We start from the raw sequence: 15,246 nt of genomic DNA, 5'->3' as shown, positions 1-15,246 counted from the left end.
TGCTTTAATCAAGGAAGACTTCCCAAGAATAGAGGTGGGTGAGGAAGCATGAGTCACAGCGAGCCACAGAAGCACAAGCCTAGAGTAGGAACTACAGGAGCAACAGCCACAATTGATAATGCCGAAGTCCAAAGAGGAGAGGTGACTTGTTCCAAGTCACACAGCAAGGCAGAGGGAGGCATAGAGCAAAGATGCTACCTCTGCCCTGCTCAAAACTCTTCCTATGCTGCAGGCCACATCCTAAATCCCAGTGAGGTGAAAATGGTCAGGGACCAGCTGTTCCGGTAAAAGCAGCAGTTACAAAGCTGAGTCCTGGTCATCCAGGTGCTCAGTCATACCTCCTCTCTCCTCTGCCTCCTACGTTATTCTTACTAGAAGCTGGTTCTCTGACCCCCACCCCATCTGCAGGACTGGGAGTCAGGCATTGGTGAGGACCAGGTTCTACTCCAGCTGTGAGAAGACTGCCCAGATCCTTCACAGAGGGCCAGTGGAGCTCAGAGTGAGCAGAACTCTCTCAAGATCACTCAGCAAGGTGGCAGGTGACCAGGAATTTAAATCTGGTTTCCTGAATCTAAACCCCAGACTTTCCCACAAATAACATGCTAAAATTCAGCATCAAGGTGTTGGGGGGAGGAGAGAGAGCTGAATGAATGAGCGATGAACCTACTGCAGTGTTAGGCAGCATGGGGTGGGATGGGTGTCTGAGGAAGGGCCCAGAATCTGTGTGAAGGGTAAGTGGGTTCTGCCTAGAACAAGAGCAGAATGGGTGAGCTCCCCAGATCATGGCCTCCGAGCCCCTCTTCCTGCCCTAAGTACATGAAGGAACCTGGGACACATCTTGAAAATGACCAGCTCTAGGGGATCCCTGGGGGCACCTGGCTCTTGTCAGAGTCTCTCCTGCCAAGGAAGCTCTCCTGACTGCTCAGGCCAAAGACCACCCACAGGTCGGGATGGGCTTTCCTGTCCCTGGCCTCCCTGCTTCCCCAGCTGTCCTATACTCAGAGCTCATCCAATGCTTCCACTCATCTGCCCTCCAGAAGAGATGCTGACTCTTTCATCCCCACCTGGACACAGCCCTCACCCTCCCATCCCAGCCCCCTCAGCCCCAGCTGCCCTGTGTGCCCAGGGCTTCCTGGGTAATCTCCAAAGCCACCAAAACTATGGCTTCAGAAGATAAAAGCAAGACGGGGCCTGGCTAGAAGCTTAAGGACTGTTTCTGAGCCTCAGTCCTAGAAGACAAAAAGTCTTTATTTCACAGAAATAAGGGCCACATCCACAGTTGCCAGGAGGATGGGAGGCAGGGTGGGAGACCCCCAGCCTGGGAATGGTCTGAGTCTCAGCCTCCACCGGCCACTGTAATTCAGGGAAGGTTAGGGGAATCTGTTATCTGTTATTTCAGATTCCTGCAGAAAAGGGCTGGGTGATGGCAGTGGGTCTTAGGGTTGGGCTTGTCACATGGGTGTGCTGCGGACCTTGCCCTCCTCCTCCAGGACATTCTCATAGGCATTCTCATGTTCAGTGGACCTGAAAGAGGAGGCAGGGAGTGGTGGGTCATCTGGCCTCCTAGCCCATTTTCTCCCTGCCTCCCTCCTGTGCTTTGTGGTGGTGTCTTCCAGGAGAAACATTTGACTCCCAGCTGGAGCTCACCCCCCTCCCAGCCACATCTGGGCTTGTGCACCTGAACTGTAATCCTGAGCACCATCCCCCTGAGCAACATGTTCCTCTTCCCTGGACCCACTTCCATTGAGGGCCTCAATAAGCCCACCCAAGCTCCCTCCTCTACTGAGCCCTCTCGCCACACTAAGACCCCCACTCATTCATCCCTTCACGAAATCCCCCTACCCTGTTGCACCTTTGCCCACAGTGTCCACTGCCGTGTGAGTCCCAATACATCCACTGAATACCCCTACCAAGCCGCTGCCCCGATCCCTCTCACTAGACCAAGGCTTTGCCTCCCCATGGGTCCTCACAAAGCCCCTATTAACTCACTATCCCTTCCCTTCACCATACCCATTTCATTTAAAGCCCCATGTTCCTCAGCTTCCCAGGAACCACCTCCTCCTGAGGAGCCCTTGGGCCCCTGGAGCACAGAGCAGACAGCCCCGTATGGGCACCTCACCTGAAGTTAGATGCCATTGAAGAGTACTTCCCATCCATTCCCACTAGGACTCCATCTGCCTTGTCTCCAACGTTCTTGACTGTGTTACCAAGCTCCCTGGGGAAGGGACTCATCAGTAGCGCTCCTATGTCCTTGTCCAAGCAAACCCTGTTCTGGATCCTGGTTCTCAAAGCTCAGAGCAGAGTACATCTGTGCCACAGGGCCCTGCCAGCAGCATACTTTGGCCTCCTCTCACCGGACCTCACACTCTTCTACTTGGTCCATAGTGAGGGCCCCAATGTTCAAGTCATTGGTGCTACTTGGTCTCGTCCACCTCACCAGCCTCATCCTAGGCCTCTCTGTCCCTCTTTCCACCCACTTAGCTACTTGTGCTTCCTCTGCAAGTCATACAGAGCTGCTGCTGACATCCTGGCCACCTGGCCACCTTTGTTAGAGCTGAGGAAAAATGCCTCAGGACAGATGCAGCCTTCCCCAATGGGCTCTTCACATTTGTGTATTCGTGTCTGGTGGCCCTGGTGTCAAACCCCTAACTCAGAAGCCAAATATATTCTTCCCATGCTGCCCTGTCCTGATTGCCTCCTCCTTGTGTTTCAGGCTTTGGGATGAATGTGCATTGGGCACAGCCTTCTCTGACCGCCCCACACCAGCTCAGGCTGGTATATACTTGCAATCTGTGAGCCTATGAGGCCCCTTTGCATTGCAGCTGACCCTCCAGAAACTTCTAGAAGAAAAGCCAAGCTGCTATCTCAACTCTACAGTTGGAAACATTGAGACCCCAAAGAGATCCCCAAATCTCACTGGGAGGGGGACTCACCCCACCCACTCAGGTGCCAACCCAGTCCCAGGGACCTCATGCAGCACTCACGGCTCTTCTTGGCACCAGAAGTGGTTAATGGTGAAGGCTATTGCAACCAGGACCAGGAACACGGCCACTGCAATGAGGCCCTGCATCCAGGGCTGAAGGTTCCCCAGACCTGAAAAGGGAAGGAGGGCTACAGGTGCAGAACAGAGCGGGGAGGGCCTTCACCTCAAGGGCCAGGGTCTGGGTTGGAAGACAAGATGTTGACTGCTGCAGGACCACAGGAGATATACTGGGTGAGCATGAGGAAAGGATGGGTTTGGGAAGGACAGAGATCCAGAGGAAGAAGGAAGTTTGAGAAAGGTCAGAGAAACCAAGGTGAGAATAGGCCTCAGTGTACTGCATCTGAGATCCAGGTGGCCCAGAGCCTCATCCCTTCTCTCTGGGGTCACAAAACAGGGACCCCAGGGAGTATCTGGGGCCCAGGGACCAAAGGGCAGTCTCCTGGATGGCTGGCCTAGGCCTTCCCAGTTGGTTGGGTTCTCTTTCTCTTTCCCAGCTGCCTGTAGGCTGAGGGGTGGCTCAGAGCAGCCTGGACAGGGCTGGCATCTGGAAGATCCTGTTCTGTAACAAGAAGCTCCTCTGGGAGGAGCTGGGAGGCATGAGGAAGGGCCAGGGATTTCTCAGCTAGTGTTGCCTAATGATGTAATACAGGTAAGAGCTAAGCCCCTTTGCACTCCTCTAATTGGGTGACCAAAGCTCTAGGGTCAGAGACCAGGTTGAGTCCCCAAACATGAGCCCTTTTCAGTTTTTTTAACCCTTGACACCAAATGCAATCCTCAAGATTTCCAAGGTCTCTGCCCTTGGGCTACTGGCATCCCCAAGGAGCTCTCCTCTTCCCTGGGCATCACTAGTCCCATAAGACCTCACCCTGTAGAGGAAAGATACTCAGTAGGTAGGCATTCCAGGAATGAATGGAAGTCAACAGGAGGCTTCTGAGGGGCCTAATTCCAGGCAAAACAGCTGGATCTCTATGTTATGAGAGGTCTAGGCTGGGCATTAAAAACCCCCACTCTGCTTCTTTCCTACTCAAAAGTTGTCCTTCCAGTCCACCCTAAAACTTTCCTGTGGCAGGGAAGTTCCTGCCTCTTCCTGGCACTCTCCCTGAGCCTGGCAGGTGTTGAGAGGGAGGGTGAATTGTGGAACTCTCTGGCCTATGGCCAGGTCAGACCTCACTTAGCTCCAGAGGTAAGAGAAGACACACAATGTAATCACCTTGCAAATCACCAGCGTTTTGGATTCACAGTTTCCCCCAGAAGAACAATGACTCTGGCCTATCCATTGATTTCTTGGACCAGTGATGTTCAAGCATTGGAGACAACCCTAAGAGATCCCTTTCCTGCCTCCTCCAGACCTTGCAGCCAATTCCCTCCAAACACCAGGGACCCACATGGCTCTGAGGAGAGGACACAGAGCAAGGGGAAGAACCTGAGGCAGGAGAAAGATGGTCGGGACCTGTCCCTTCTTGCCTTGCCATGGATCCTATGTAAGTTACTCAACCTCTCTGGTGGAAGACAGAGCTGAAGCAAACATACCGAAGGCTCAGGACAGGGTGCTTGGGAAGCATCTTTGCCAGTCCCCTCTGGACCCAAGCCCACTCCTGTCACCAGGCTTTGGCCACAGATGTAGCCTGACAGGGTCTGGTGGGCGCCAAACCTCAGAGTGTGATGCTTTTCTGGGGGCAAAGCCCTTCCATACTCCTGATGTGGTAGCAGCTCAAGGAGTTGGGCAGGGTGGGGTTTACTGTCGCAGTTTTATGGCTGACAAAACTGACTCTCTGAGGAGGACAGTGATTTTCTCAAGGCCACACAGTAAGTCAGAGACAGAGCTAGATGAAGACCTCAGGTCATGGTAGGGGAAACTCTGGGGCACTGCTCTCTGCCCAAGCCCAGGAAGCTGAGCCAATGAGGACTTAGGTCAAAGGCATGGACAAATCTCCCACAGCACTGCCCCTTTCCTGGAGTGAGCCTGCCTTTGTGGGTGGCAGGAGTCTTGCTTCTACCCTCCTTGCAGCCCTGGCCTCTTCCCAAAAGGGAGGGTGCCTAATAACCCCACCATCTCTAGGCAATCCTTGCCTTCCTCCCCCAAATCCTAGACCCAACATGTCCCCTGCTGCCCCCACTTCTCACTCGTGGAAAATAAACCATAGACAGAGCTTGGTTCAGAGGTCTGTGCCTGGTTCCTCTGCTTAGCCCAGTCCCTGCTGCCCCCAAAGTAAGGTATTTGGGTAGTGAAGGAAGCCAGGACACCACCTCATACCTCCCTAGGCCACCAGTGCCCAGCCCTGCCCCCCCTCCCTTCAGACACAGGGCACTGCCCTGTCCTGTACTACCTTGTTGACAGCTGGCAGGTGGCACTGTAGTAAGCAGACCCAGAATGACAAGGTTTAGGGTCGACATGGCTGTAGGCAGCTCTGGGGCCTTCAGTCCGTTGCCAGTGTCTGTGCTGCTGGAACTTCCCCGGCTCTGGATTGTTTGCCTGAGATCAGCCCCTGCGCAGTCTGACCCTGGAGGAGAGTTGCTGGTTAGAAAAAAGGTGAGGGAGAGAGGAGGAGAGAGGGCGGGCACTGGAGAGAAACTGCCCTCCCTTGAGAATGAGCTGCCAGGCCTGGCCTTCCTGGCTGGCACTCTTCAGAGGCCAGCTAAAGAGGTCAGTCTGAGGACCAGGGAGATGTGAGGTGAGTCCGAGCCCCCTCCAAGTCCCAGACCACCCCACAGTCTCTGCCTGAGCTCACCTTTTCTGGCAGTGGAGCCAGGCTCTTAGGGAAAGGAGTGACAATACTCCTACCTTGAAAAAGCCCAGTGGGTGGGGTTTCTTGGAAGGCTGACAATGGGATTAAGAAATCTGCTGGCTGTCTCAGGAAGCCTGGGGAAAATCCCCCAGGGAAGGTTCAAAGCTTCCCACTTCCCCTTATTTCCTGTTTTCCCCCTCACCTGTCCCTACCTACCAGTCAAATCCTGGCTTTAGTGTTCCCCACCCCTGGGCAGCCCGGTGGCTTCCTAAATCTTCCTAAATCTGGGCCCCTCTCACAGCCCAGTTCAACTCTTCTTCTTGGCCCCCTGTAGTCCCTGGAAACCAGGTAGGCCTCCCTTGGACAAAAACTGACTTGCTCAGAGGCCTCCATACTTGTGCTCAGATCTGCCTCTCCCATCATAGGATTCAGAAGTGGTGGCCACAATCCTGCTGTGAAGGGGAAAGGAAGGCTGCTCCTAGGTACCAAGGCTATCTACAGCCAGAATAGCCTTGAGGAAGCTCACCTGTTCCCCAGACACAGAGGCCATGGAGCCAGACTATTCAAAAGAGGTAAAAATTCACCCCAGAGTCACATGGCGTCTATCTGGCCTTCCACCTCAGGAACTGAAGATGAGCAAAGTACCTATGGAGGCCCAGGGCCAAGGATCATGCTGGGCCACCTGGTCCCAACAACCCCAGGAGTATGGTAGCTGAGATGCTGAGAACCAGACTGGGCTCCTTTCCTCATGAGGGCTTATTGTGCAAGGACTGCAGCAGCAGCCCCCTCAGTGATATAAGCCACCTCTGGTGTGTATGGGTTCCCTAAGGGACCTGGAATACAGCCCTTCACAGGGGTCTAGAGTCTGGGCTCTAGACAAGTATTCAGGATGCCTCTGAAGACCGCAAAGCACAGTGGTCAGGGTTCACATTAATGAAGTCATTATGTCCATCTGCACCAAAGTGCAGAACAGGAAGCATGTGACTGAAGCCTACACAAGGCCAAATTCAAGTTCCCTGATGACCAGAAGATCCACATCTCAAAGAAGTAGAACTTTGCCAAGTTTAATGAGAATGAATCTGAAGACATGGTGGCTGAGTAGTTGGTAGCTGTAGGGTCAGGCACATCTCATGGTCCCCTGGTGAGACCTGCAATTGTAAGGGCTCCCACTGTGCTGCCCGTTCTTAATCACCCCCACCAACAAAGCTGGCTTCCTGTTCAGAGAGAGAGGAAAGGGAGAGAGGGGAAGGGGAAAAGAGAAGGAAGGAAGGAAGGAAGGAAGGAAGGAAGGAAGGAAGGAAGGAAGGAAGGAAGGAAGGAAGGAAGGAAGGAAGGGGAGGGAAGGGAAAAGGGAAGGAAGGGATAAAGTGAAGAAGGAAGGAAAGAAGAGATAAAGTGAAGAAGGAGGGATAAAGGGAGGAATAGAGGGAGGAGTGGAATGGAAGGGAGAAAATATTGGCAGAGTAGGAGTAACTTCTCAGAGATGGGCAATCACCAGAAGCCAGGGCCTGAGCAGGAGGCCCTTTCATAGCCTCCCAGCCTGAAGCCACCAAACTGCTGTTCATAGGACCCAGTAACAACCTTTTCTATTGCAGGACCTGTCTGCCAGCTGGAGACTTAAATCTGCTTCCTCTGTATATATGTGCATGTGTGAGTGTGTATATATGTATGTGTGTCTACATGTAGGCATATGCAGTGTACCCATGGCCTTCGAAAACTGTGCCATTCTCAAGAAGTTCTAGGTAACTTTGTGTAGAGTGGAGTGATACCTCCCAATCGTGTATCTTGTTTCTCCTCCCAATCCAACCTGGAGTCAGAATCTGCTGGGCACAGTCCAGAGCAGGTGCTGTGTGTGTTAATGAACAGCTAGGGAAGTTCTGGTTGGAATGTAAGGAATGAGGCTGAGTTTAACAAACATCTACCATGTCTTCCTCAGGGTTTTTAAGCAAGAGTGTCTCATGGTCACATCTACATTTGGGAAAATAAAATGGGCATCAGAGATGGGAGAAGGAGACCTGGGGAGATTGCCACAGAGCTACACAGTCAGTGAGGGGACCTGCAGCAGTGGTGTGACAGTAGAGTGTGAATTTGAGCCCTGTCTAGAAGATAGAAAAATCAGGGTGTGGTTTCTAGAACAACAACTAGCTGTGGAGGGTAGGGAAGAGGTGACTCCCAGGCTAAATTTCTGGTGTGGCAGATGGGCAGATGATGGTGCCTCAGAATGGAAGTACATGGACTCCTCAAGACGTGTGTATGTCTGTCTGTCTGTCAAGAGCAGAGAAAGGAGGGGAGTAAGGGACCAAGATGAAGTCCCAACACATAAGTGTCTCAAAGAAAGAAGAGAGGGCTGGCAGAGTGGCTCAAGTGGTATGAAGCCTGCCTAGTAAGCATGACATTCTGAGTTCAAACCCCAGTGCTGCCAAAAAAAAAAAAAAAAAAAAAGGAAGAGGAGACAGGATGGAGCAGGAAGACAAAACCCCAAAACATGGGATGTACCCAGAACCAAAGAAGGAGCGATTCCAAGGAGAGGTGGACAGGGAAGTCACTGCTATGACACCCACCCCTACCAGCCAGTGCCCCTCCCTGCCCCAACAGCCCAGCCTCTGCCTTCAGCTAAGAAGCCCCAGGCTCTACCTTCTTCACCCCTTAACCCCTACTTCCCTAAAATCCCACAGGAAGACAAGACTCCCTGGACCATGCTTTGGGAGCAGTGGTGGAAGAGGATGAAGAGGAGGACATCAAGTGACCAACAGGAAGAAAACAGCTTCCAGGTCAAAGTCCCAGGATTTAGAGCAAAAAAATTTGTTCTGGAAAGGGGGGAATGAGGTTGGCTCCTGTTCCCTGGAGGTCCTTGAACAGGTGAAGGGATCATCTCCGTTGTTATGTGGACATTCCTGTCCCCACAGTAACAAGGTGGTCCCTTGCTGTCTGGCTTAGGCCCAGGATCTGGACAGGTCTCAGCAGTCCCCAGGGCTGGACCCTGGGTCCTCACCCTGAGCAGCTGTCACATCAACACTCAGTTCATCCTGCCTGTGCCCAGGAGGAGCTCTCACTGGGAATCATCAAATCCCTTAGATAAACCGTCTACAACCTACAGAAAAACTGGAGTGGCTGTTTCCAAGAGCCCTTCCCTCCAGGCCACATCTTGTCTGCCATTCCACTTACTGCCAGCAGGTGGAACTGTGTAGCTCCAATCCTAGACTTACAGAAGGGTGGTTGGGGAGAGGAGGGGATGGTGGGCTGAAGGGCAATTTTCGCTAAAGATTCAGCAATTCCTTCCCTCCAGACCCTCACTCTTACCCCCTTCAGAGGTGGAAGGGGAGGTAGATCTTGGTATGTAAACAGTTGGTGTTGGGAACAGAGCATGGGGCACACCCAGGGCTGTGAAGCATGAACAGTATAAAATGAATTGTTAAGAAAGGCATCCAGAAGAAGGTAATGTTGGAGGAACGTTAGCAGAATTAATAGACTGGACAGAAAGGCAGAGTGGGGAAGGCCATGTAGGCAGAGAGCTCAGCCGGAGAAAAAGTAGGGTGACGCATTTGGGGGAGGGGGGTGTTTAGAGAACAGTTATAAAAAGCTTCTTTCATTCATTTTTACAGTGTCTCATCTCAAAAATCTTTGCTGCTAGCTGAACACTCCTGGAAACTATGTCTTATTCACTCAAACAGAGCTTGCTTTAGCCCCTTTAATAGGTTCTGATGGCCCTTAAAATAATGTCCACACTTCTTCAAGGGACCTAAGGAGCAGTACGATCAGCCCTTACCCTCCTCTCCAGCCTCCTGCATCAGGGCCAGCAACCAGCTGCGTGCCCAGGGATGTTCCTCCCCCCTTCCTCCTATTTGCCTGGCAAACTGATCCTTCAAGTCTTGCTTTAAAGGTCACTTTCTCCAAGAAGACTTCTTTGACTTCCCTACCCCCACCCCATCTGAGTCTTCCCTGCCTGTCTCTTCAAAGCCATTGTCACAAATTGCAATTCCATATTGATTTGTGTGTTTGTTCATTTAATAGTTCTCCTCAGAGGGAAGGTGCCTGTCTTTTTCACTCCCTGCACCTAGTACTGAGCACAGTGTCTGTGCCATACACTGGACAAATGTCTTGTCAAATTAAATCTCAGTATATGCAGTGCCTACCTCTGGCCTAGCCAAAAGTAGAAATTCAAAGAATGATTGATGAATGAATAAGACAATTTAGCTGCATATGGTCCCTTGTCTCTACCTTCTAGCTGTGAGGCAGGCACTAGGTCTGATTCATCTCTGTGTGTAAGTGAGAGCACATAGTCACCATTTGTCCTTGGAGCTGTAACCCTGAGACAAAAGTGTCCCAGAGAGGAAGCTCAGCTATCCCTCGAGGTGTGCCAAAGCAGGTCACGGACCAAGCCATACCATAGAGGCATCTGCAGAGGCTATAAACACTTCTGGTTTGGAAATCTGTGGTTTCATTAACAGACTCTAATAGAATTTTGTATTTTAATAAGATTCTGAGGAAGCAATCTGGCTAAGGCTGTTGGTAGCCCCTCTCCTCTCACAGTCAGGATTTCAGTCACCTGGCTCCCCTTCAGTTAGGGGATCAATTAGCACTCCCTTCCTAGGGGCTGATAGCCAGCCCAAAGATTTAGGAAATTCAACAGGGAAATATCACATCTGTATTTCACTAACTTCTAACTGAAAAATGCCATTTTCTTCTATTATGAATGAAGGTCACAAACCACAGCCCTCTGAGTCGAACACCAGTGGCTTACACCTGCAATCTTAGCTACTTGGGAGGCTGAGATCGGAAGAACTGTGGTTTAAGGCCAACTGGGGCAAATAGTTCACAAGACCCCATCTCCAAAATAACCAGAACAAAATGGACTGGCTCAAGTGGTAGAGAACCTGCTTTGCGAGCACTAAGCCCTGAGTTCAAACTTTAGTCCCACCAAAATAAAAACATATCCCTGAGAAAGGATCCATAGGCTTCATCAGACTCCCCAAGGGTTTCATGGCATGAAAAGGGTCAAAAAGTCTTAACTCTCCTCTCAAGGAACCTAGGGCAGGTCTGCTCAAAACCTGTGGTCTCAGGATCAGACCTGGACAAAGACTGGCAACTCTCTAGACAGAGGCTTTCTAGGGCTCAGAGCAAGGGCTGTGACTAGATTGAATGGATGCTCAACCCCACAGGAGGCCCCAGTTCTGGGAGCTGGAAGGAGTAGAAAACACCAGCTTGAAGCCAGCCAAACCAAGGAATGTACTGGCTGTGGCTCCTGGGTCCTAGGCGATCCCACTGGGCCGGGGAGATTTATGGCCAACTCCCCCCACACAAACCGCAGTGGGGGAGATCGATCAATTCTCCACTGCCTCCTCACCCAGACAAGAAATTAAGGGACTGGCCTGGCCAGAAACTGCTTGCCAGCAGAGGGCCCAGGGCCAATCTTCCCCAGTGGTTCCAGCACAGCCCAGCTGCCCCACCTAAGGCTCCAGGCCAGCAGTGGGACCAAGCTGGGGTACTGGCTTTTGGAATCATAGTTATTACTGGCCTACAGGATAATCCTATAAGATGCTATCTTGCTTCTCATTTTTTAGATGAGTAAACCGTGACCCAGAAAGGAATCAAACGAAGGTCACACCATCAATTAGTAAGACAGACAGGGCTAATCCCAGGCATCCCTATGTACAGCTCAGGGCCTAGTCCCTCTTCCTAGCACCTACTTATTGGTTGGTTTCTCCAATAACACCCAGGCTTGCTTTCATTCATTCACTCAACGTGTGTTTGCACCATAGCACCACAGGCCCACCCTTGGAGATACACAGGCTACTAGTGGGGGAGAGAAGCAGAGAGCAAGGAGCAAATGACAAATCTGGGGGACATCTCAAAACAAAGCTTGGTGTTTCAGTCCTGTATTATAGGGGAAAGATCTGAGCTGGAAATAGAGGCTTAGAATTCAATAGCTACAGATAGAGATTAAGACCATGGAAAGGATGGCACAGTGAGAGCGGAGGGTGAGAAGCCAGGTCAGGACCCGCCTAAGAAATGTCTACATAAGTGGATGGGGAATGGGTCCGTTTCAATGGAAGGGAAAATACAAAAGCCACACAGGTCATCTTCTATAGCACTTATGATAAAACTCTGAGTCAGGGAATTGATCTTTAATCCTAATTAAAGTGTTCCTTTTGCTTGCTATTAATTTTGCCATTAGTCTACTAGACAACTGAAATTTCCTTTGTGAAGAGGAATAGCCTTGGGAGTCTCTGCCTTTATAGGGCTTTCCCAGCTCAGAGAAAGAAATTGTGCTTGTGCCTTCTGGCCACATGGAGGTGATGAGAAGAGTCACAAGGAGAGAAAGAGATATTTCACATCAATGATTCTGACAGGTGGTGCACTCCCCATCACTAGAGGTATGCAAGTAGGAGCTGTGAGCTTGTGGAGGATGGTAGAGCACAGCAAGGGGCAGGGAAGGGGTGAATGGATTCAATGCTTGGAGTCTCTGAGGCCTAAAAGAGAGCTGGAGGTCATGATCCTCACCCACCACTGGCTGTGTGACCTGCAATAATCTCTTTCCTTCTCTGAGCCTCTTTCCCAGTAACACTCCACCAGATTGACCAGAGGATAGCACGTCTGAATGCCTCATAGCAGTGGATCCTTGGTAAATGCTACACACATCCAGTCCTAAATGGGGCATCTAGTGTTTGAGCCCAGCTTCCCTCACAAACCAGTCCTGTTTCAGGACAGAAGCCCCAACAGGGCAGTGAGAGGCATTGCAGGCGCTGGTGGACACTTCTTGCTCAGCCTAAAAGCCACGCCCAAATCATCTGATCCTTTCATGCTAGCAGCTTTTGTCTGAAAGGTCAGACTTCAACCTTTAAAATAAAAATGACTTTAAAAGGCTGGAGCCAGATGCAAAAATTAAACAAAATGCAATTACAGTTTCACCAATGGGGGGTGGGGGAGAAAAGACATGTTTTAAAAAGAAGGAAACACAATAAAACCTTAATTGATGACCCAAGCTGAATTTGTGACTTTTTTTCCTTCTCTTTCCTATTCTTCCCAGAGTTTCTATAATGAGGAAATTTTTTTTTTGGCGGGAGTGTGAGGGGGTGGGGGGGGAGTGGTATTCATGCTTGTCATTTATAAATCAACAAAGTAAACCTGGTCAGGTGTGGTGGTATACACCTGTAATCACAACACTTAGGAGGTGGAGGCAGGAAAATCATGACCTTAAGGTCAGTCTGGGCTGCATAGCAACTTCTAGATCAACCTGATTACATAGGGAAATCCTGTCTCAAAATAACAAACAAAAGCAAACCCAGAGTATCTCTGTGTCAAAGACCCTGCCCTGTCCAGGCAGGTTGGGTGCCCAGTCGGCCTGTATGCTGGCCATTTGGAGGCTGCCCCTCCCATCTTCTTCTTCAGAGACCTCCCAGGTGCCAGAACACAAGAACAGTGTTGGCCATGCCCTCCAGTTCAACATGATGAGAAAGATGTGTAAGTTCTAGAAGGAATGCTTTCCATGTGCCAGACCCATGGGATACAAGGCACTTTGGATTCGAAATTCATTTGTTCCTAGCAAAAGGAGGTAAGCACAGTGTCCTCATTCCCCTCAGGAGAACAGTGAGTTCTCAAGAAACTCAACTCAAAGCAAGTAGGTCCAGACCTTGAACCCAAACTGATGTCATTCCCAAGTCTCTGAGTGTTACATGACACTCCTCTATGTTAGTCTGCTTTCTCAGCCCCACCCCCACTCCCCATCCCTGCTAACAAAATCCTTAATAAACAACTTAAAGGAGAAAAGATTCCTTTTGGCTCACAGTTTAAGAGGTTTCAGCTCATGGTCATTGCTTCATCATGGTGGGGAGCATGTGGTAGAACAAGCTGTTCACCTCATGTAGACCAGAGGCAAAGAGAGAGAGAGAAAGGGTCAGAGTTCCCAATGCCTCCTTCAAGGGCAGTCCCAATGATTTACTTTCTCCAAGAGGCCCCACTGCCTGCCACCTCCCAAAATAGTACCACCAACTGGAGAGCAAATCTTCAACCCATGAGCCTTTGGGAGACATTCCAGATCCAAAGTATAACATCTTCACTTAAGAAAGAAATCAATCACAAAAAACAGTGAGAGCTAGGAGGGAGGTATACAATCTGAACTGCAAAGAGTCATTAAACTCCCTGGGTCAAAGAAAAATCAGGGAAGGCTTCCAGAAAGAGATGACATTTGAGTTGAGCTTTGAAAGATGAGTAGGAATTTATCAGAACATAGCACACAACCTGACAGAGTGCATAGTCAGTAAAAATTTTTTACAAAAATCAACTAACGCATACGAACTGAATTTATAGATGAATAGTATGATGTTTGAGATTTGTTTCATAATGGCCCTATGTTGGGACAGGGAGTGTGGGGATGGATGAAGCTATACATAAAATAATCAAGATTACCCACCCTGACATTTGTTGATATTGGTGATGAATTCATGCCATTTATTATATTATCCTCTCTACTTTGACACATTTGAAAATATTCATAATTTTAAAAATTAAGAAAAATGTAAATGGTGCTGAGTGTTAACTCTAGCTCTAGTTTGACCTCTTCTAAAGATATCTGGAAGCTAAAGGCAAGTATTTTGAAGACAAAAAAGGAAGGAAGGGAGGAAGGGGGGAGGGAGAGAGGAGAGAATGGATGGAGAGAAGGAAGACAGGGCCGCTATGAAGCTCACAAGATGAAATTATAATAGTATGGTATGGGTTAAAGACCTTGAGTTCTGAAATGGGATGCTTATAAGCTGGAATTCCAGTTGGCTTTTCTTGGCAGTGTGGCTTTAGTGAGCTCCTGAGCTCATTTCCTCAAACCCTGGCTCCTCTGCAACCTTCCCGCACCCTCCACACCACCCCGCTGCCCCAGGGTATAGCACCCCCTCCTCAGAATTGCATTTGACTTCTCTTTCTGACTCACCCCATATTAGACCCCAGTAAATCTCCTTGGCTCTTTCTAGATCTAGTATTCTTATATCTAAATCTTCTAATATTTCCTGCTACCTCCGTTGCTATGCTCTACCCAAGCCCCTCACCTGTCACCAGGCTTATTACAATTGCTCCCTAACTAGTCTCCTCACTTTTGCTTACATCCCCATTCAGTCTGCTCTCAACATGGTAGCCAGGAATTTAAGTCAGACTATGATCTCTATTGAAGATCCTCCAATAAGGAGTAAAAGCACAAGTCCTCACCACATCCTAGAGTCCCTACATGGTACCTCTCTGCCCCTCTTCCTCACTCCAGCCATACCTGCCCCCTTCGGTTCCCTGTCTGTGTCAGCGTACTTGGAGCTCCAGTCTTGGATTAGCTGTTCTTGCTGCCTCATTTCTTTCAGGTCTTGACTCCAGTGTTGCCTCATCACTGAGGTCCTCCTGTTCATCACTTCTAAAATTGCACACTTCCTATACATACTTCCTATCCCCTTCCTTAGTTTCATTTCTCTCCTTGGCAGTTATACCCATCTAACCCATTATTATTTTTTAAATTTAACTTAGTTACCTTGTTTATTCTCTATCTCTTCACCCAGAATATAAGTT

The 15,246-nt window shown here is 49.8% G+C and overlaps 1 protein-coding gene, 1 long non-coding RNA gene and 1 other non-coding gene across 3 annotated transcripts; 2 read left to right on the top strand and 1 right to left on the bottom strand.

Annotated features, from left to right (window-relative positions):
* Window positions 1-1,227: 1,227 nt before the first annotated feature.
* Window positions 1,228-5,846, bottom strand: Pdzk1ip1 (PDZK1 interacting protein 1). Its single transcript, XM_020186415.2, has 5 exons — window positions 5,713-5,846; window positions 5,311-5,484; window positions 2,985-3,093; window positions 2,120-2,215; window positions 1,228-1,524 (listed from the first exon to the last, which is right to left on the bottom strand). The coding sequence occupies exons 2-5, from the start codon at window positions 5,375-5,377 to the stop codon at window positions 1,452-1,454; spliced, it is 345 nt and encodes a 114-aa protein (XP_020042004.1). The 5' UTR covers window positions 5,378-5,484; window positions 5,713-5,846; the 3' UTR covers window positions 1,228-1,451.
* LOC141424950 (uncharacterized) lies at window positions 5,524-8,903 on the top strand. Its single transcript, XR_012449922.1, has 3 exons — window positions 5,524-5,655; window positions 6,135-6,281; window positions 8,385-8,903. It is a non-coding gene; the product is annotated as an uncharacterized lncRNA (long non-coding RNA).
* LOC141425286 (small nucleolar RNA SNORA70) lies at window positions 6,427-6,555 on the top strand. The gene has a single exon (XR_012450357.1). It is a non-coding gene; the product is annotated as a small nucleolar RNA SNORA70 (small nucleolar RNA).
* Window positions 8,904-15,246: the final 6,343 nt, after the last annotated feature.

Source organism: Castor canadensis, chromosome 7, assembly GCF_047511655.1.
Source record: "Castor canadensis chromosome 7, mCasCan1.hap1v2, whole genome shotgun sequence".
Taxonomy (NCBI): Eukaryota; Metazoa; Chordata; class Mammalia; order Rodentia; family Castoridae; genus Castor; species Castor canadensis.
Note: the sequence above shows the minus strand (reverse complement) of the source record. Positions and strands in the feature narration are given on the sequence as shown.

What these genes read in the sequence shown, in the direction of transcription:
- Pdzk1ip1 (XM_020186415.2), bottom strand. Translation starts at nt 5,377, where the DNA reads ATGTCGACCCTAAACCTTGTCATTCTGGGTCTGCTTACTACAGTGCCA. An exon ending in ACCTGCCAGCTGTCAACAAG is followed by an intron (nt 3,094 to 5,310) that starts GTAGTACAGGAC and finishes TTCCCTTTTCAG; the next exon opens with GTCTGGGGAACCTTCAGCCC. An exon ending in TCAATGGCATCTAACTTCAG is followed by an intron (nt 1,525 to 2,119) that starts GTGAGGTGCCCA and finishes CTCCTCTTTCAG; the next exon opens with GTCCACTGAACATGAGAATG.